General features: G+C 34.6%; 2 protein-coding genes across 2 annotated transcripts; both read right to left on the reverse strand.

Annotated features, from left to right (window-relative positions):
• Positions 1-8,729: 8,729 nt before the first annotated feature.
• Positions 8,730-9,598, reverse strand: LOC109090214. The gene is made up of 3 exons (XM_042766209.1): positions 9,562-9,598; positions 9,063-9,446; positions 8,730-8,926 (listed from the first exon to the last, which is right to left on the reverse strand). The coding sequence occupies exons 1-3, from the start codon at positions 9,596-9,598 to the stop codon at positions 8,730-8,732; spliced, it is 618 nt and encodes a 205-aa protein (XP_042622143.1).
• A 4,294-nt stretch (positions 9,599-13,892) lies between these two features.
• On the reverse strand, positions 13,893-16,890 carry LOC122140567. The gene is made up of 5 exons (XM_042747613.1): positions 16,854-16,890; positions 16,355-16,738; positions 16,066-16,218; positions 15,860-15,909; positions 13,893-14,463 (listed from the first exon to the last, which is right to left on the reverse strand). The coding sequence occupies exons 1-5, from the start codon at positions 16,888-16,890 to the stop codon at positions 14,344-14,346; spliced, it is 744 nt and encodes a 247-aa protein (XP_042603547.1). The 3' UTR covers positions 13,893-14,343.
• Positions 16,891-20,248: the final 3,358 nt, after the last annotated feature.

Genomic DNA, 20,248 nt, shown 5'->3' on the forward strand with positions numbered 1-20,248 from the left:
GCAATGCTTTACGGTCTTAAATAAACCATCTGCACAAATTATACTGATTCATTTGTAAAAATCAGCCGTAGGAGATGAGTCGGGATGGTGCATTTAAAACAGTCATATGCGTTAACTACAATGTATTTTTCAATAACATGTCTGGACAACAGCACAGGGAGTTGTCACAATAACTCTCCGACTATTAATTATCTACGGTCGTCTCAGATTTAACCTGAGGCTCTGGTCAGAGGTCCACATGTGCGCAAACACACACACACACACAAACACACACACACACAGCTGAGCCCCAGGAGATGACAACATGCATGTGTGTAAGCCAATAATTGATCCACTGCCTGAGGAAATGGTCACACCTCTAACTTTCTTGATTCTCTGCTCAATATCTCCCTCTTTTATTCAGCCAAGACATACCTTTCTCTCTCCCTACCTCTATTTATGATTTTTTTTTTCTCTTACCCCTCATGTTGTTATCTCTCCTCCATCGGTAAGACATAATATGACACGGCCGTTCTTAATTAAATTATCAGAATGCAAAATTACACATCAAATTGGATTCATGTCTAACATGCCCAATAGCCTAGAAGACACACACTCACACACACATGTACGTTATCTCCCTGAACATCATTCCCCTGCGCAAAGTGTCTACACTTGTGAGGCCTGACCTTAAAGACATGAGCTAGAGAGAACGCTCTAATTTTGGTAGCAAGGAAAAAGGGCAATCGAACGAGAATAAAAAACACCACAGGGAGCCCGAAGCATGAGAAAATTGAAATGACGATTAGGAAGAGGATAAGAGGCTCATTTTGTCGTTTTATTTCACCCTTTATCCTCTCTTCTTTCATCTTTACTTTTTGTTTCTCTAATTTATACGTTCTTCTTTTAGGTTTCCAATAGCTGGTAGAGTGGTAGTGCATAGCACTAGCAACATCATGGGTTCAATGGCAGGAATATACACTGATAAAAGAGTCTCCCTTGAAGAACAGTTTGCATTTACTGCTAAATTTTAGCATACTTAGATTTTTTTAGCATGTATAGTATGTATAGTATCATATATTATTAAGGGAAATTTACAGTAGTTCGCAAATTAGCCCTAATTGTCATCTGAAAATTTTATTTTTTAATTTAATGTGTAATACACTAAATCAAATTTAGGCAAATAATGACAGATAACTGAACCCCAGGCAAATAGATACATCTGATATCAAGCATAAAAATAAATTCACATATCACTATTATTCAATGACAAAAACAAATATTATTTAACCTCAGTATTTTTCAGGTTGAATAAATCTCACAAATGTGATGTTCAGATGAAAAGTCAAGATTAATAAATGCATAAACATTCAATAAATGTGTTGAGATAGGATTTAGTTACATCTTTACTTGCATCTTACCTCATTTTACCCTCTATCTTGAATGCAATTTCCATTGCTGTGAATAAAGGCGTCTGCTTAATGCCGAAATGCATAAACCAATGTAAATTTTATAATAACCAAATAAAATACAACAACCCTTCTATCATCATTATTTTAGAAGAATATATTAAACAAGCATTCTTACTACCTACTAATCATATAAAAAAGCAAACTAATACGCCGTCAAAGTGCATTAAAAACAACATTCTGCATTATATACAATAATGATTGTGTGTAAAAGAACGCGCATTCATTCCATGCATCTCCTATGTCACTGAATGCATCCAGTGGTGTTTTGTAAAGTCTTGAAAAGTCACAGTATAGCTAGGAGAAACAATGGAAACACCACATGACCAGCAACTGCAATTATTATTCTAACCAAACACAACAACAGAGGCAGGCAACTGGCAGAGTGCCATGCACAAATTAAGTCGACATATAATTAAATTGAACTACTTTGTTTTTTGTGTTGCCATAGCATGAAACAACTGGTTTGTGGTACCTTCAGGCTTTAGATGAGCTGACGTAGAAAACTGAAAGCATCCAGTGACTGGGAGTGTGTGTGCACTCACTGTTTTAAAGCTCAGATTTTTGAGCTGCTGACATAAACAGCACCGGTTCAATCTCAGGTAGGGGATCAAAATTCTCTCTATCACTAATGTGTACTGGAGCATAGCACCAAATCCCACACTGCTTTAATTCAATTAGTGTACTGAAAGTCACTTTGAATGAAATTTGTCTGTAAAATGGTTTCCAATACTTTTGAACACAAAACAGGGATTTACAATGTGCATTCCTCTGAAATGAGTTTGCATTCACAAGCAAACTGTTATGTGAATGTTTCTTTAGTGGAGCATCAGTAGTGTGTACGTTGCATACTTTAGTTCTCATTAAACATCCTTAGGCCATACTCTCCTACTCTTATCTCCCCACACATGATGCTTGTGTCCTAAGATTACATGACTTCCTCTTATGAAGGACCATAGAAAACACTACACCCACACAGTGACCTGGATGTAATGTAAGAAACTATTGGAAAATGTAATAAAACTGTTATCTAACGAGTGTTTTCACCTTGAATATTTTACAATACAGATCAAAATGAGTTTGATTCCTCTCATTCTGACGACACACATTCACTGCAGAGGATCAATTGGTGAACATGTGATGCAAGGTTAATTTCTTCAAATCTGTTCCGATGAAGAAACAAACTCATCTACATCTTTGATGGCCTGAGGGATGATACATTTTCAGTGAATTTTCATTTTTGGGTGAGCTATCCCTTTAATTAAAACAGCCATTCTTATCCAAGCCAGCTGAAACAAATCCTTCATGTGATAAAACATCTGTTCAGTGAGAGAACAAGCTCCTATCACAGCCCTTTTAATAGTTTCTTATGTCTCAACACCTCGGGTCTGATTGTCACTTTTCCTCAAAGAACAAATTAAACTTGAGTTAAAACTTTTAGATTTCACATCAATTTAAGCTAATATATATACACACCACACACACACACACACACAGTGGCGTTAAAAGGTTTTTGCCCCCTTCCTGTTTTTTTTTTATATTTATTTTTTTTATATATATTTGTCTGTTTTGCATATTTGTCACACTTAAAAGATTCAGATCATCAAACAAATTTTAATATTACACAAAGATAACACAAGCAAATACAAAATGCAGTTTTGAAATAATGATTTCAAGGGAAAAAACCTGCCTGGCTTAAATCTAATAACTGGTTATGCCACCCTTTGCAGGAACAATTGCAATCAAGTGTTTGCGATAACTGGCAATGAGTCATTCACATCTCTGTGGAGGAATTTTGGCCCACTTTTCTTTACAGAGTTGTTTTAATTCAGCCACATTGGAGGGTTTTTGAGCATGAAAAGAGCGTTTAAGGTCATGCCCCAGCATCTCAATCAGATTTAAGTCCGGACTTTGACTTGGCCACTCCAAAACCTTAATTTTGTTTTTCTTGAGCCATTCAGAGGTGGACTTGATGGTTTGTTTGGGATCATTGGCCTGCTGCATAACCCAGGTGCACTTGAACTTGAGGTCACAAACTGATGGCCGGACATTCTCATTCAGGATTTTCTAGAGTGCAGAATTCATGGTTCAATCAATTATGGCAAGTCATCCAGGTCCTGAAGCTGGCCCAGACCATCACACTACCACCACCACGTTTGACTGTTGGTATGATGTTCTTTTTATGAAATGTTGTGTTAGTTTTACGCCAGCTGTAACAGGACACACACCTTTCAAAAAGTTTCACTTTTGTCTCATCAGTCCACAGAATTTTTGGCCAAAAGTCTTGAGGATAATCAAGATGTTTTTGGCAAATGTGAGACAAGCCTTTGTGTTCTTTTTGGTCAGCAGTGGCTTTTGCCTTGTAACAACCCCACCAAATAATTGTTCAATCATGAACACTGACCTTAACTGAGACAAGTGAAGCCTGCAGTTCTTTAGATGTTGTTCTGGGTTCTTTTATGATCTCCTGGAAAAGTTGTCATTGCGCTCTTGGAGTAATTTTGGTAGGCCGGCCACTCCTGGGAAGGTTCACCACTGTTCCAAGTTTTCTTAATTTGTGGATAATGGCTCTGACCGTTGTTTGCTGGAGTCCCAAAGCCTTAGAAATGGCTTAATAACCCTCTCCAGACTGATACATTTGAACTATTTTGTTTCTCATCTGTTTTTGGATTTCTTTAGATTGCGGCATGACGTTTTGCTCTTTAAGCATGCTTCATTTTGTCAGTCTGGTTCTATTTAAGTGATTTCTTGATTCAACAGGTCTGGCAGTAATCAGGCCTGGGTGTGGCTAGTGAATTAACTCAGCTTTCTAAAATAATGTGGTTAATTACAGTTCTTTCATGATTTAACAGAAGGGAGCAATTAATTTTTCACATAGGACCAGGTAGATTTCGACAGCTTTTTTCCCTTCAATAAATGAAATCATCCTTTAAAAACTGCATTTTGTATTTTACTTGCATTATCTTTGTGTAATAATAACATTTGTTCGATGATCTGAATCTTTTAAGTGTGACAAATACTGTATGCAAAAAAAAAAAAAAAAAGAATGGTTACAGGAAGGGGGCAAAAACATTTCACGCCATTGTGTGTGTGTGTGTGTGTGTTTGTGTGTCTGTATTTATATATATATATATATATATATATATATATATAATTTCTATTTCTTTTTTGCAAAAATTAAGAACAAAATCCTAAATGGTTTTGGATCACTGGGTATTTATGATTCTTTAAATATGGTGTAACTCTTTGTTGTTTTATACAAGAGCTAGCTCATATGTCCTGCAGCAGTGAAATGGTATATATTAATGTATTATTAAGATATGGCTACTTATTAAGTGCTGTGTGTAACATTGTATTTATTAGATCACTGTCCTCTTCATCAGTCCTCTTTCACTCTTTATCACTACACCTCAACACAAAACCTAAACACAAATCCTAATAAAAGAATCCAATATAAAGTCAGTTTAAACTTACACAATAATTTATAGATGGACGTGCACAGTATATTTAGAACAGCTGTTAGGCATCAAGCACAGGCGTATTTATTTCTGATAGGAAAATGAGACTACTTACACAAGAATATATGGCTGTGTTCAGGTGATTATTAACAAATGACAGTCCTGTAATATTATCCCATCAGACCTAAAACACACAGTGACAGTCAAGGAGAAAAGTGTTGCCAAGGCTGTGAGCATGTATTTGCCTGTTACTTCATCTCTTTTTTATATTTTGCATGTATTTCTCTATACAACACTGTCATAAATCCCATGCTAACATCAACATGTGCAAAGAGTGCAGGATGTGAAAGGCTGGTTAGTTGGTCCAAAATAGCACCACCACCACACACAAATTTTGCATACAGTTACTGATGGCAGAAATGTCTTAAAGTGATTTCAGTTTAATCATGAAAGTGTTAAAAAGTAAGAGCCCACAAAATAGACATTTTTAAGATACATTTGAATAAACTAAATCAAGAAATGGGCTTCTCAAGCTGCGATTAACCCCAGGTTATTCTTGTTCTAAACCCCAGTTAAGGCATGTTTCACAGTTGTGATTTAGAGTTATTGTCGCTTTTAATTCGAGGTTTTAAATTAGAAATGCTTATGTTACAGCTAAGCATAGATACAGCTAGATGTTTAGCAATAGACACCCAATCATGTGTTGCACATTCACATGCTCAATTTTTGAGTTTAGAATCACCCAGGATTATTTTTTGGTGGAAACTTACTTCTCACTACTTCACAGTTAAAGGGTTAGTTCACCCAAAAATGAATATTCTGCCAATAATTACTCACCCTCATATCGTTCCAAACCCGTAAACCCATATCTTCAGAACACAAATGAAGATATTTTTGATTAAATCCGAGAGCTTTCTGAACTTGCATAGACAGCAATGGAACTACCATATTCAAGGCCCAGAAAGGTAGTAAGGATATCGTTAAAATAATCCATGTGACATCAGTAGCTCAACCTTAATGTTAACAAACTACAACAAAAATAAAACAACACAAAAAAAACAAAAAAAAAATTTATAAACTACCCAACAATTTCTTCTCTTCCGTGTCATTCCTCGACACACATTCACTACAGTACCACGTGTGTGACGTGTGAGCATTCCTCTGCTTGTAAACAAGGTGCAGCGCATCATGGTTCTACATCAGAACACAGGCTCCTCCATCACACACATGCATTGTGGAACGACATGATGATGGTAAGTAATTAATGACAGATTTTTCATTTGTGGGTGAACTATCTCTTTATAAATTAAGGGCAAGCATGACATGTTGTAATTAGCACCCATGCCCCGCACCCACCCACACACACCCACTCACACACACATTCAGCATGACATCATCAACAGCTGGCACGACCAAGAAGGAAATCATCTGTTCCTCGACTGACCGACATTGACATTGTCTATGTTTGACTACTCTGTTGTTAAGCTGGAAGAATGTCTGATATCTACTCAAGTGGAAACATAAATTAATGCCATGAGGGAAAAGCAACTTCATGCCAAATTCAAATTAAGGTCAAGCTATATTATTGCTGTCGTTTTTAGGTTTGTGTGTGTATTTCTTGTTTTGAACTGAAGAAGATTTTAATTTCCCTCAGAGTCCACAGTTGTCCATAACCAAGGCCAAATAACACAAGTTTTTCTACATACATATTTTTAAAACAGGCTTACCTTTTCAGGAGGAGTTGCCTGGGATGCCTTTTGCAAAAGTTTTACATTGTGACCCTTTGCAGGCATCCCAGCTTCCAGTCTCAGGGATGAACAAAGAACATCCTTTTGCTCATGTAATGTGTAGTAAGAAAAAATGTATATTAGTATATATATCCTATGTGTACAGTAGACACATACAGTACTGTATACTGTATAGTAGATGTGAGTCACTGAATTAATCACTCAGTCAATTCATTCAAAAATGATGATTCATTAAGGAACAAATACCACTACTATGCTCAGAGATGCAGATCTGCTTTGAAATTAGTTGGAACTAATTTGGAGGAGCAAAGATAGACAAAGTAACTGGCAATACTAAAATATAACTGACTTACCTTGTTTACTGAGCTGTTGTATAAAGTAAAAAAGTTATATTAAATAAACACAAGTATAACTACATGACTGATCATTTGTTTATTGTTATTATCCTTATAAATAGGTAAGGCATATTATTAAATGCCATATATTTTATGCAATGTTATTTTAGTATAATTGATATTCTAATATAGTTTTTGTTTATATCTTTGAATAGATTTTTTTCTGTTTATTTTACTTGAGTCATTTTGTTGTGTGTTTTTGTCATTTTTATCAAGAGGTGTGCACTACCCAAGTAACACGGAAATGTCCAAAGTGTTGTTTTGCAAAGACTGAAACCTGCTATTTGTGCTTCATTCTGAGAAGCATTAAATGTGATACTTCCTCATCCACCAGAATTTAAAAAAACAATCCCAAAGCAATTCAAAATTATCAACCTCTGTCCTACCTATTTCTTTCTCAAAAGCTCACAGCCACTAAACTGAATGGAAGTGTGATTTGATTTCAATTTGGTTTTTGCAAAAGATCACACCTAAACTGTCCTTTTTACCTAGAATTGAAACTTTCACAAAATCACAAATCCACTAAAACTAATCAAAAAAATAAAATATACAAATATTAAACAAACAGATCGTGTGATTTGATTTCAATTTGGTTTTAACTGTTCAACTAAATCAAATGTACAATTAGTAAACAGGCAGGTCTAACATGCACCAGTTTTAAGGAAAGTAACAAAAAGAAAAAGAAAAAAGTATATTACTACAGATGAGTAACTAAAGTGGGCATCTGTCTTTTTTCTTTATAGTATTAAGATCATTTTAAAAATGCCTGCTCACTTGTCACAAGCTGTTAAACAAACACAGTAACCTACTCAGCATGGAGTGTGTTTTGGGGAAATTTTAAAATTCAGATAAATGTTGCAGTCATTCAGTTTCAGAGAATATACACGCATTAAAATAAACATCACTTAACACAGGAAACCCACTTCTACATCCTGTTATTCAGGTCATCACTGTGTGTACACAAAGACTACTAGCATTAAGTCCACAAAGTACTAAAAGTGTTTTTATTAGAGAGAGGGAAAAACTTGTACTGCATTAAGTATCAGACTAACAACTTTACAGGTTTGATTTTTTTTAGCTCATACAAAATCAAAAGTATCCAATTACATATAATTTACTCTAATATGTAATGGTAGAAACTCCTCTACCTTGTATGATTACATGTAAAGTTACGTGATAATGAAACCTGCAATTTTTTTTTTTTTTAATATTTAAAAAGTTTTAGAATCAACATCAGTTCTATTTTAGGTCTATTCAGTTTACGTTCTGACCTGAGCATAAGTACTGAAGTCAGAACTCTGCACTCGCTTTGTCTTGCGTTGTTTTTGTCTCTTGGTGATTACATCTAAAGATGCATAACACACCTCTTCATCCATGCACTAAAATGAAAATTAAAAAAAAAAAAAATCTGTTTTAGTAGAATATATATATATAGAGAGAGAGAGCAAAAGAGAGAGTATGTGTAATATTCGTACATACCTCAGCGGTATTTCTACCTTTTTGATCTCTCACAGGATCTATGGATTATAAAATTAGAACATCACTTACATACATAAATGGTTTAAAATTTATGCAATTATGGTTGTGTTACATTTCAGTTTCTAACATTACTATTAAATTTTGTATGCAGGCTTTGCTCAGTCAAATTATGCTAATTGCCAAAGGCTGATGATTTATATATTAAAGTAGAAAACACAAAGGTTTGTGAATTAGTGAATGATTACCTGTAGTTTTCTTACAACAGAGGCAGAACAAACAAATGGAGAAGAGGAGAACGCACACCGGACACACACTGAACAGCAGCGTCCAGCACAGCACACAGTCAGATACAAGAGGTGGTGTGGAGGTGATGTTCAAGGGTCCAGAACAGGAAGACACTTGCCCAACAAAACATAAACCATAACCAACATATATTATTGTTATTCCGTATGTGTAGCTTCTTCACTGAGAAAATTAAAGTACTTCAGAATTACATAATCAATGATATAATAACTAGCAGAACTGTTTTCTTACCTTCCAGAGAGAGACGAGTTGTTTGGTTTCCATAATAGTACACCTCTGATGAGGAGATGATGCCTTTTTCATCTTTATTTACCTTTTTCTCTAGTTCTGCACAGTAGTACAATCCCAGATCAGAGACACTGATGTTAGTAATATGTAGATCATGAGAATTACTGTAGCGGTTGTAGATAGAGCTGAAACGCCGAAATATCTTCAGTTCCCATTTTGTAAAATCTATTATGAGAGAGGGTTGATTTTCATGAGAGCAGTTTCTTATCCATACAATGAGGAAACCAGAAGTTATAGAGCGATCACAGTAGAGAGTGATGTTGTCTCCTGGTCTGACTTTCATCTCCACTTCTTCTCCATAGATTCTTGTCTGATGGAACAGTAAAACTGTAAAAGAACAAAACAACTTTATAAAACATTTCAAATTGTACTATTATATAAAAATATGCACAGTAGTGACATTTCATTTAAAAAACAGCTGAAGAAGTATAATTTTTCTTACAAATAAGCACAATGAGAGCAACTCTTGACCACTCCATCTTAGTGAGTGATTGTGAATAACTGACATTGCTGAGGGTCTCAATGTAGACGTCAGATCTCATCTGATTGGTACATGTCAGTGGAAGGTTTTACCTTAAGCGGCCCGCGTCATGAGGGGTTGGCAGTAGACTGAGTTGTTGTTTGGACGTACAAAGAGTGAGAGCAGTTTTAAGCAGTCACCAGCTACCTTAGACATTTTTTCCTATTTGGCTTTGTGATCAGCCACCTGATTGGTTCATTTTAGCAATATCTTTGATTCAGACTTGCAGATAAGCATATATATATAATAAATTTACATTCCACATTCAATCATTTGATTCAGACTTGCAGATAAGCATCAAAATAAAATACAAATGTATATTTTTTTATATAAATTTACATTCCACATTTAATCAGTCACACAGTTCATGCCTGTCATGAGTGTCTTGTCTTTTGAATCAAAGCTCACCTGCAAAATTCATTTTTTGTTTTATTTTGAATAGGTTCAGTTCAACATCTAAACATATAAAAACAGGAAATCCACAAGTCTTTTTTTTTTAGACCACTTACAAACACTTAACATTTGCAACATGTCATGAGACTCTCTCTTCACATCTCTTAGTTGATCATTGGTCAGCAGGCACAAATGTTTCCATTACCTAAGTGTGGTTTTGTGTGTTGCACAAGGGAAGCTTGCTAAAATCACTCTGTCTAATGCTCTACTGTAGTCAGTGCCGGCCCTACCTAATAAGCAATATAAGCTGCTGCATAGGGCCCCCGTGGCCACCAGGGAGCCCCATGTCAGGAGTTCAGACAGCAATCACGGGAGCAAGGTGAGATGATGGTGGAGATGGCAACAGCAGAGCTGAGCTGGAGTGTTCTCTGAAGCTGTTCTCCCATAGAAATGAATTAAAACTGTTTGTGAACACACACTGTAAGTGTCTGACAAATCTTGTAGAAAGCAATGCACATTCAGCACCTCGGTCCTGATCACGAAATCGAAAGCGAAACTAAAAAGGATGTGTGCACGCATTCAAATGCAATTTCAATACCATCAGTTTGAGAGTGACTGCGGCTCCCTGATGCATGCAAATTAGGCTGCATACAATATCTAGGCTGTAATAAGTATGCACACTACAATAGGATATGTAGTTATAACCATCTCCACTGTATCATGCTTGAAGAAAATTGTGGTTTCTGTTTGCGCTTTGATTTGAACATTGAGAGAGTAGCCTACTTTGATTATGGTTGCACTTAGACTAAGAAATAACTTCTTTTTTATTATTATCATTATTATTATTATTTATTTCTATGATCAATTTGTGGAAAAAAGTTCAGATAGGAGGTCAGACAAGTACAATTCTATAGGTCTGAAGAGACTCATGAAATCATACAAAAGAGAAGTCAGTCAGTTGAGTGTGTGGCAAAATATTTTACAGTGCTTGAGTATTGTCTGTAACTGCATATACTCATTCATAGTCAGAAAGCAGAACTAAAATGGCATTTATTGCAAGATTAGTTAAAACATTTCAAATGCACCTACAGACTATTTTTCAGGCATGTTTTTCATCGTTGAATATTTCTTAAAATAGTGTAAAAATATTGTCTAGTCTCATTCTTGTGAACCCTATCTTTTGTCTTGTCTCAGATTTTTGCCTTCACTTTGATGTTGCTTAAATCTGCTTCAACGTGTGTTTACAATTTTTAAAACAGGCTTACCTTTTCAGCAGGAGTTGTCTGGGATGCTTTTTGCAAATGTTTTACACTGCAACCCTTTGCAGGCATCCCAGCTTCCAGTCTCAAAGATTTATACTCAAGTCTTGAGGATTTCAAACTTTTGCACAGGCCTATCTTAAGGGTTATTGGTCCCACCTAGTGATCAACTGTAAAAATAACAAAGAACAGGCCTATTTCCAAAAACATCCTTTAGTGCTCAACTGAAAATAACATAGTAAGTTACCAAAATTTATATTAGTATATATAGACTATGTGTACAGAGTCACTGAATCGATCACTCAACCAGTTTATTCAAAAATGATGATTCATTAAGGAACAAATACCACTACTATGCTCAGAGATGCAGATCTGCTTCGAAATTGATTGGAACTATTTTGGAGGAGCAAAGATAGACAAAGTAACTGGCAAATACTAAAATATAATTGACTTACCTTGTTTACTGAGCTGTTTTATAAAGCAAAACAATTATATTAAATAAACACAAGTATAACTACATGACTGATCATTTGTTTGTTTGTTTTATCCTTATAAATCAGGTAACTTGGTATTAAAGAGTTAAATGCCATATTTTTTAACATGTTATTTTGAGTATAATTGGTTGATTACAGATTTTTGTTAATATTTTTAAATAGATTTTTTTCTGTTTTAATTTTACTTGAGTCATTTTGTTGTTTGTTTTTGTCATTTTTATTAGTTTTTATTTTCATTTTATTAATTAATTTTGTAATTTATTTCAGTGTTTTATTTATATTGGAGTACTTCAACTTTAAATGAAGCTCAGAAATGGTGACTGGCAACTAGCTGAATCAAAATAATGTTTTTTATTTATTTTTTTTTTTTTTACTTTATATTTCAGTGAAGATTCATTTTATTTTTAAGTATAATGTTTTTTGTTTTTGTTGTTGTTTTTATGTTTGTAGTTTTAGTTTTAGTTAACGGTAATATCCCAAATATTATGTAGGAAATTCTTGAAAATCTATTGCAGTAGATATTGTGGAGATACTATAGTTATAGAATAATAATTACATAAATGGGTGAATAGACTTCTCTTAATGTCTTAATATCACCCACACCTTAATTCAGCTACAAACAGAATTACTGCAATAACCCTCTAATAACTCTATAATTTAGGTTTCTCTGTCAGACTAGTGTTTCTGCAAAATGTGGAATGGATTTTATGTTGGACTGAAGCGTAAAACAGTTTTTGTAGAAACTATGCGCCACCTGCTGGTCATTTCAATAACATGTCTAATAGTCCCAGGAACACACATACATACCCACTTACTCACACCATAATCAACAACAATAATACATGAATATGTTCCTGCCTCATATGTTCTTTTGATACTTATCTTTGTTAATATATCTTTTAAGACTTTAATGGTTTGTCAAACACAATTAGGAAGAATTAATTTAAACCAATTGATTTATTTGATATGTAACTTTCACATAGATGTGTGCTTTATAAACATTATTCAAATAAATGTGGAATGTAACAAACATTTGGACACGTTTTAGACATTTTCACAGATTTTACAAAAAACAAACCCACACTGCCCCCCTCTGGCCACTACTTAAACTAAACACACTGAATGATTTGACCAACAAAAATGAGTCAATTTCAGAAATACAATAACAGATCATTTTCAAGTAAAAAAAAAATGCATTGTCATACTTTAAAACAGGGGTGTCAAACTCAGTTCCTAGAGGGCTGGAGCCCTGCACAGTTTAGATTCAAGCCTAATTAAACACACCTGATCCAACCAAGTCCAAGTCTAACCAAGTCTTATTTAAAAAAAAAAAACTGCATGGTATGTGTGTTGGAGCAGGGTTGGAACAAAACTCTGCAGAGCTCCATCCCTCCAGGAACTGAGTTTGACACCCCTGCTTTAAAACATCAATATCCATTATATACAGTGACAAAGTAAATGTACAGGTAGAAGAAGCAAATTATTGAACATCATGTGAGTTGTCACGAGGTGTGCACTACCAAAGTAACACGGAAATGTCCAAAGTGTTGTATTGCAAACACTGAAACCTGCTCTTTGTGCTTCATTCTGAGAAGCATTAAATGTGATACTTCCTCATCCACCAGAATTTAAAGAAAGGCTGCTCCTGTAAGTCAGGCTTTTGCAAACATATAATCAAAACCAAACATAAAACAAAAACCTCAAAACATAAACCAATTTCCATCCTATTTCAATCTCATATTTGTGATTTGATTAAGATAAATGGAAAATTTGTGGTTAAGATTAACATCTTTTTAACTAAGGATTAAACAAGACCATTTCTTGAGAAAAACACAGACAGTGCAACTGAGTAAAACTCATTTGAAGAGAAAATCTGATGCTTTGAATATTTGATTCAAGTGTGATTTGATTTCAATTTGGTTTTAACTGTACTTGTAACTTGCAATCAAATGTACAATTAGTAAATAGGCAGATCGACCATGCACCAGTCTGAAGGAAAAAAACAAAAAAGAAAAACAAAAAACTCACAAATCTAAAGTGGGTATCTGAACTAAATCTTTAAACTATAACTTAATTTAAAGTATAAAGATAATTTTAAGACTGCCTGCTCACATGTCACAAGTTGTTTTCCAAACACAGTAACCTACTCAGCATGGAGTATGTTTTGGGGAAATTGGGCTCATTGTAAAATTCAGATAAATGTTGCAGTCATTCAGTTTCAGAGAAATATACACATTAAACTAAACTTCACTAAACACAGGAAACCCACTTCTTCATCCTGTTATTCAGGTCATCACTGTGTGTCCACAAAGACTGTGCTAAAGTACTTTTATTAGAGAGAGGGAAAAACTTGTACTAAACCAAATATCAGACTAACAACTTTACAGCTCATAAAAAATCTAAAGTATTCAATAACATACCATTTACTTTATGTAATGGAAGAAACACCTCTACCTTGTATGATTACATGTGAAGTTACGTTATAATGAAACCTGCAACTTTTCTAATATTTGAAAAGTTTTAGAATCCACCTCAGTTCTATTTTAGGTCTATTCAGTTTACGTTCTGACCTGAGCATAAGTACTGAAGTCAGAACTCTGCACTCGCTTTGCCTTGCGTTGTTTTTGTCTCTTGGTGATCACGTCTAAAGATGCATAACACACCTCTTCATCCATGCACTAAAATGAAAATAAAAAAAAAAAAAAAAAATGGTTTAATATATATATATATATATATATTATATATATATATATATATATACCCCTGGACCTGCAAGACAATTTGCTGCAGAGAACAAATTTTTATGAAAACGATTTAACAAAGGCCAATCAAAATTATTCAAACCCCTGGACCTGCAAGACAATTTACTCCAGAGAACAAATTTTATGAAAACAATTCAAAAAAGGCATCAGTGAACTATTAGAGAAAGTTTCTTAATACGCATTTCCATGATTCTGAGAATGTAACATTGATGAATCATGATAAAAATCTAATTGGCTCTAAACATTCATATTCAAAATTATTCAACCCCCAAAAGTCAAATTTTGTGCCGAATCTTTTATTCTTTAAAACCACCAATAAATGCAGCCTTTTAGTGCTTAGCAGGTTCTGTCATCTCTCTACTGCAGTCTTGGCTCATTCCTCACTGGATAACGCTTTCAGATCACTGATAATCTTTGATTTTTATGGAGATGGCATTCTTCTGTCTATAAGCTTTGCCTTTTTTGTACCAGACATACGGTTGATCTATGCATCCAAAAGTTCCAGTTTGGTCATATCGCTCCATAAAACATTCTTCCAGAACTCCACAGGTCTACCCACATGAATTTAAACATGTTCAAGTCGGCTGTCACAACACGAAGGCCATACCTGTCTAGTGTTCTTCTTATACTCTGCATTGAAATGTTTTTCCTCCTTTCATCTTGCAAGTCTTTGGCTACATTGCAGGTTTTTCTCAGTTGCTCTGATCAAATTTATTATGATATTGTGCTTTTTCTTCAACACCCTCAAAGGTTTTCTGGTACAACACATTAAGGGATAAATAAGACTTCCAGCTGTGTCTCTAGGAACTTTTAATGTCTTGGAAATCTTTATGTAGCCATAGACTTTCTAATGTTATAAAACTATTTCTGCCATAGCTTTTGAGAGAGCTATGTTGAATTTGCATATTTGCTACATAAGTCAGCACATGCATGGGCTAAGTTTATGTGTAACAGCTCAAGCTAATTCTGGTTTTTTTTAGAGTTTCTAAAGGCTCAATTGTGTTGTAAGACAAATTTTTTCCCCACCGTACAAAAAATAAGTTACTTAAAAACAGCAATGTTAGGGGTTGAATACTTATGACATAGCTGTGTTATTAAAAAATCTTATAACTCAAAAATATTACATTATATATACATAGTATCACTTTTAATATGGCAGTAAACTGTTATAGATGCAATTTTTATAAAATCCTGGATCTTCAGAAATCTCTGAGGGGTTAAATAATTTGATTGCAAAGAGAGTCTGTGATATTCATAATAGAGAGAGAGAGAGAGAGAGAGAGAGAGTCTGTGATATTCATACTGTACATACCTCAGCTGTATTTCTACCTTTTAACTTGTCTTTTTGATCTGTCACAGCATCTGTAATGGATTGTTAAATTAGAACATCACTTACATACATAAATGGTTAGTTTATGCATTTTTGGTAATTTTGTTTGCAGACTTTGCTCATGCAAATTCTGCTAATTGCCAAAGGCAGATGAAAACACAAAGGTTTGTGAATTAGTGAATGATTACCTGTAGTTTTCTTACAACAGAGGCAGAACAAACAGATGGAGAAGAGGAGAACACACACCGGACACACACTGAACAGCAGCGTCCAGCAGAGCACACAGTCAGATACAAGAGGTGGTGTGGAGGTGGTGTTCAAGGGTCCAGAACAGGAAGATACTTGCCCAACAAAACATAAACCATAACCAAAATATATCACTGTTATTCTGTATGTGTAGCTTCTTCACTGAGAAAATTAAAGTGCTTCAGAATTACATAATCAATGATATAATAACTAGCAGAAGTGTTTTCTTACCTTCCAGAGAGAGACGAGTTGTTCGGTTTCCATAATAGTACACCTCTGATGAGGAGATGATGCCTTTTTCATCTTTATTTACCTTATTCTCTAGTTCTGCACAGTAGTACAGTCCCAGAACAGAGAAACTGATGTTAGTAATATGTAGATCATAAGAGTTACTGTAGCGGTTGTAGATAGAGCTGAAACGCTGAAATATCTTCAGATTCCATTTGGTAAAATCTATTATGAGGGAGGGTTGATTTTCATGAGAGCAGTTTCTTATCCATACAATGAGGAAACCAGAAGTTACAGAGCGATCACAGTAGAGAGTGATGTTGTCTCCTGGTCTGACTTTCATCTCCACTTCTTCTCCATAGATTCTTGTCTGATGGAACAGTAAAACTGTAAAAGAACAAAACAACTTTATAAAACATTTTAAATTGTACTATTATATAAAAACATGCACAGTAGTGACATTTCATTTAAAAAACAGCTAAAGAAGTATAATTTTTCTTACAAATAAGCGCAATGAGAGCAACTCTTGACCTCTCCATCTTAGATTGTGAATAACTGACACTGGTGAGGGTCTCAATGCAGACGTCAGATCTCATCTGATTGGTACACGTCAGTGGAAAGTTTTACCTTAAGCGGCCTGCGTCATGAGGGGTTGGCAGTAGACTGAGTTGTTGTTTGGACGTACGAAGAGTGAGAGCAGTTTTAACCAGTCACCAGTTATCTTATAAACATTCTTTTTCCCAGTTGTTTGTTGATCAGGCACCTGATTCAAAGGTTCAAAGTGGAAATGTTCAAGATTAGTTTATCTAATATATATTATTAGCAATATCTTTGATTCAAACTTGCAAAAAACAAATGTATATTTAATAAAAAATTAAATAAGGTGCTTTACATTTCTAACATCAAATCAATCAGTCAGTTCATGCCTGTCATGAGTGTCTTTTAAATCAAAGTTCACCTGCAAAATTAATTAGCTTCTTTGTTTTATTGTAATAGGTTCAGTTCAACATCTAAACATGTAAAAACAGGAAACCCACAAGCCTTTTATTCAGACCGCTTACAAACACTTCACATTTGCAACACGTCATGAGACTCTCTCTTCACTTCTTTTAGTTGATCATTGGTCAGCAGGCACAAATGTTTCCATTACCTTAGTGTGGTTTTGTGTGTTGCTTAAAGTGCATGTATTTGCACAAGGGAAGCTTGCTAAAATCACTGTGTCTAATGCTCTCTACTGTGGTTAAACAGACACTTGCGGCTGTCTATCAAGCTAAAATCAGCTACATTAAATTATGAGACAATGCAACTCAACATAACACAAGTGAAGATCAATAAATCATGTACAACTACAAAATATAAAGAAAAGTGTAATGTTAGCAAGACTAACTGGTCCTTATGGGTAACACAGGTCTATATGGGAGCATGAAAACAATAGTTTTTATATTTTTTTTAATATTGAAAGGGAGTGAAGAACCATATGTCCCATACTTCTTATGGTCGAACTTATGCTAGACAGTAAATTAAAGAAAGCAAATGCTTTCAAATATTTGATACGTGATTTTAATGAACATGTGGTGTAAATTGCCCAAAATTTCACAAGGTGCTAATACAGATGTGGCTTTCTGAATACTTCCTCAACAAACAGGAAGCACAACCACATATAGGCCTACTTCATGTATCAGAAATGATGCGGATGTCTGTTGTTCAGGGCGTTCAGCACTGGGAGCTGTCCAGTGTACTGAATCTCTTCTGAAAAAAAAAATCTATGTGATTAAATATGACGAGAAATATGAAAAGTGTAGTAAAAATTCCATCTGTTACTCATCCTTATGTCACTCCAAACGACAATAAAATTATCAGTAGTTCATATTAATGCGATGCATTCCATGTTTTAAAATCCAAATATAGCTTCAAGCAGGGATGATGGGCCCAAGCCCCAATGGCACCCCAGTGCCATCAGGAAAACAGTGCACAGCGGCCACATACATTTAACCCACAGCAAAGGAAGGGTTACTTTAGAATATCAGGAGTGTGAAACAGATACACACAAGGAAAAGTAAGACATATAAAACTTTTAATAATCTATAATTATGTTTAAATGATTTTAATGGTCTATAAGCATCTGTGAAATATTTATATGACCTATATTGACATTACGGTACATAGCTACTGATTCTATGCCTTTATTTGTCAATCTAATTGATATAAACTGAGAAGATAAAAATCATATCCTCCAATACAACATTGGTATTACAGCCTTCATCTTGAAATGTCTGATAGTTTATCATTTGCTGTTGGCCCCCAGAGTTTGGATGAAGCACTTTCGAGATATAAGACACTTCCTGTTTCCTAGTTTGTTTGTTTATTTGTTTGTTTGTTTTTTGTGGGGTTTTTTTGGCCATTATTTTATTGCCTTGGTGACATCGTTTGAGATATCCAAGAACCATTTTAAATTTAGGTTCCTCAATGTTTTTGTCATGATCTCCAACTGGAGTGCCCATGAACTCCACCAAAGGGCCCTCCACCCCGACTCTTGCCCCTCTCGCTAACTGCATTCCCCATAATCCTCTGGGGATTATGATTCTAGAAGAACCATAGTTCTAGAAGAACTAGACTCATCATCACTGATTGCATTCACCTGTGTCTTGTACCTCATCAATCTCACCCTATTTAAAGCTTGGTTTTTCATTAATTCAGGGCTAAGTATTGTCTAGCCTGTTGCGTTCCCTAGTTCCTGTGTTTCCTGTTTGTGCCTTGTTGCCTTGCTCCTTGTTGCCTTGCTCCTTGTTGCCTTGCTCCTTGTTGCCTTGCTCCTTGTTGCCTTGCTGCCTTGTTTTTGACCCTGGACTGTTTCTGATTTCTTATTGTTTGCTGCCTGAAAACAAAAATTTGCCAGCAAAAATCCCTTGCTGCCTGTTTTGTGGATTACTCTTTTGTCTCACCCTGGATTATACCTGTATGCTGTTGTTTGACCCTAACTGTTTTGACCACGATTCTAATAAAAGCCTGCACTTGGATCCACTACTGCATTGTTACGCCTCCCAACATTACAGTTTTGGCATTATGTAGACAAAGTTTGGTGTGAATTGCATGATTGTCCTAGAAGAAGTGTGCAATAATTCACAGCCTGATATTTCCAAAAACCCACGTTCAAATCAAAATAAAAGATATCCTGATGGTCATAGCTAATAACTTTACCTTCATTCTGTTTATTTATTTGTGCTATTTACATAATGTTTAAGGTTTTTTCAAGTTTGTAGGTGTACAGAAACCAAATAATCAAGTGTAAAATAACAATGCATAGTCTTCACTGTAAAAATTAAATATACAGTCAAACAAAAATTTATTCAGACACCTTCAACATTTCTCACATCATCACATTTTATTTGCTATAATTTAGAAAATGGTAATATTTTTGGGTGGGGATTTTTTTTTTTTTTTTTTTTTTTTTTTTTTTTTTTTTTTTTTTTTTTTTTTTTGATTTTATTTGCTATAATTTAGAAAATGGTAATAAAATATGACAAGATCTCAGAGTTAAACTGTGTCAGAAAAAATCATCTTGATAATGTCAGATAACTTTGATAGAAAGGTATGTAATGGATTACAATCAACCAAAAATTCAGACTGTTAGTATGACAATATTTAAATAACTATCAATACTTTGTTGACCAATTACCAAGCAATGCTTAATTTTGTTCAGTCTGTTGTGTAAAAAGTTTGCATTAGCAATTAAAGAAAAAACAATTAAGCAAAACATGGTCAGGTCAAAGTCTCTGGATAATTTTTGGTCCCAAATTTGTATCAGTTTTACTGGTAGTCCACTGTATGAAGAATTTTTGGGTATAATATGTCACAGTTCACTTTATTTTGCTATACTCACTTACATAAATTAACTAT

Source organism: Cyprinus carpio, chromosome A1 (genome assembly GCF_018340385.1).
Source record: "Cyprinus carpio isolate SPL01 chromosome A1, ASM1834038v1, whole genome shotgun sequence".
Taxonomy (NCBI): domain Eukaryota; kingdom Metazoa; phylum Chordata; class Actinopteri; order Cypriniformes; family Cyprinidae; genus Cyprinus; species Cyprinus carpio.

Excerpts from the sequence above, each read along its gene's own strand:
- LOC122140567 (XM_042747613.1), bottom strand. The coding sequence starts at position 16,890 with ATGGAGAGGTCAAGAGTTGCTCTCATTGCGCTTATTT. Across the intron at positions 16,219-16,354 it reads AACTCGTCTCTCTCTGGAAG|TATCTTCCTGTTCTGGACCC; the intron begins GTAAGAAAACAC and ends TTGTTGGGCAAG. Across the intron at positions 14,464-15,859 it reads AAGGTAGAAATACAGCTGAG|TGCATGGATGAAGAGGTGTG; the intron begins GTATGTACAGTA and ends TTTTCATTTTAG.
- LOC109090214 (XM_042766209.1), bottom strand. The coding sequence starts at position 9,598 with ATGGAGTGGTCAAGAGTTGCTCTCATTGTGCTTATTT. Across the intron at positions 9,447-9,561 it reads TGCTCTCATTGTGCTTATTT|TTTTACTGTTCCATCAGACA; the intron begins GTAAGAAAAATT and ends GTTCTTTTACAG. Across the intron at positions 8,927-9,062 it reads AACTCGTCTCTCTCTGGAAG|TGTCTTCCTGTTCTGGACCC; the intron begins GTAAGAAAACAG and ends TTGTTGGGCAAG.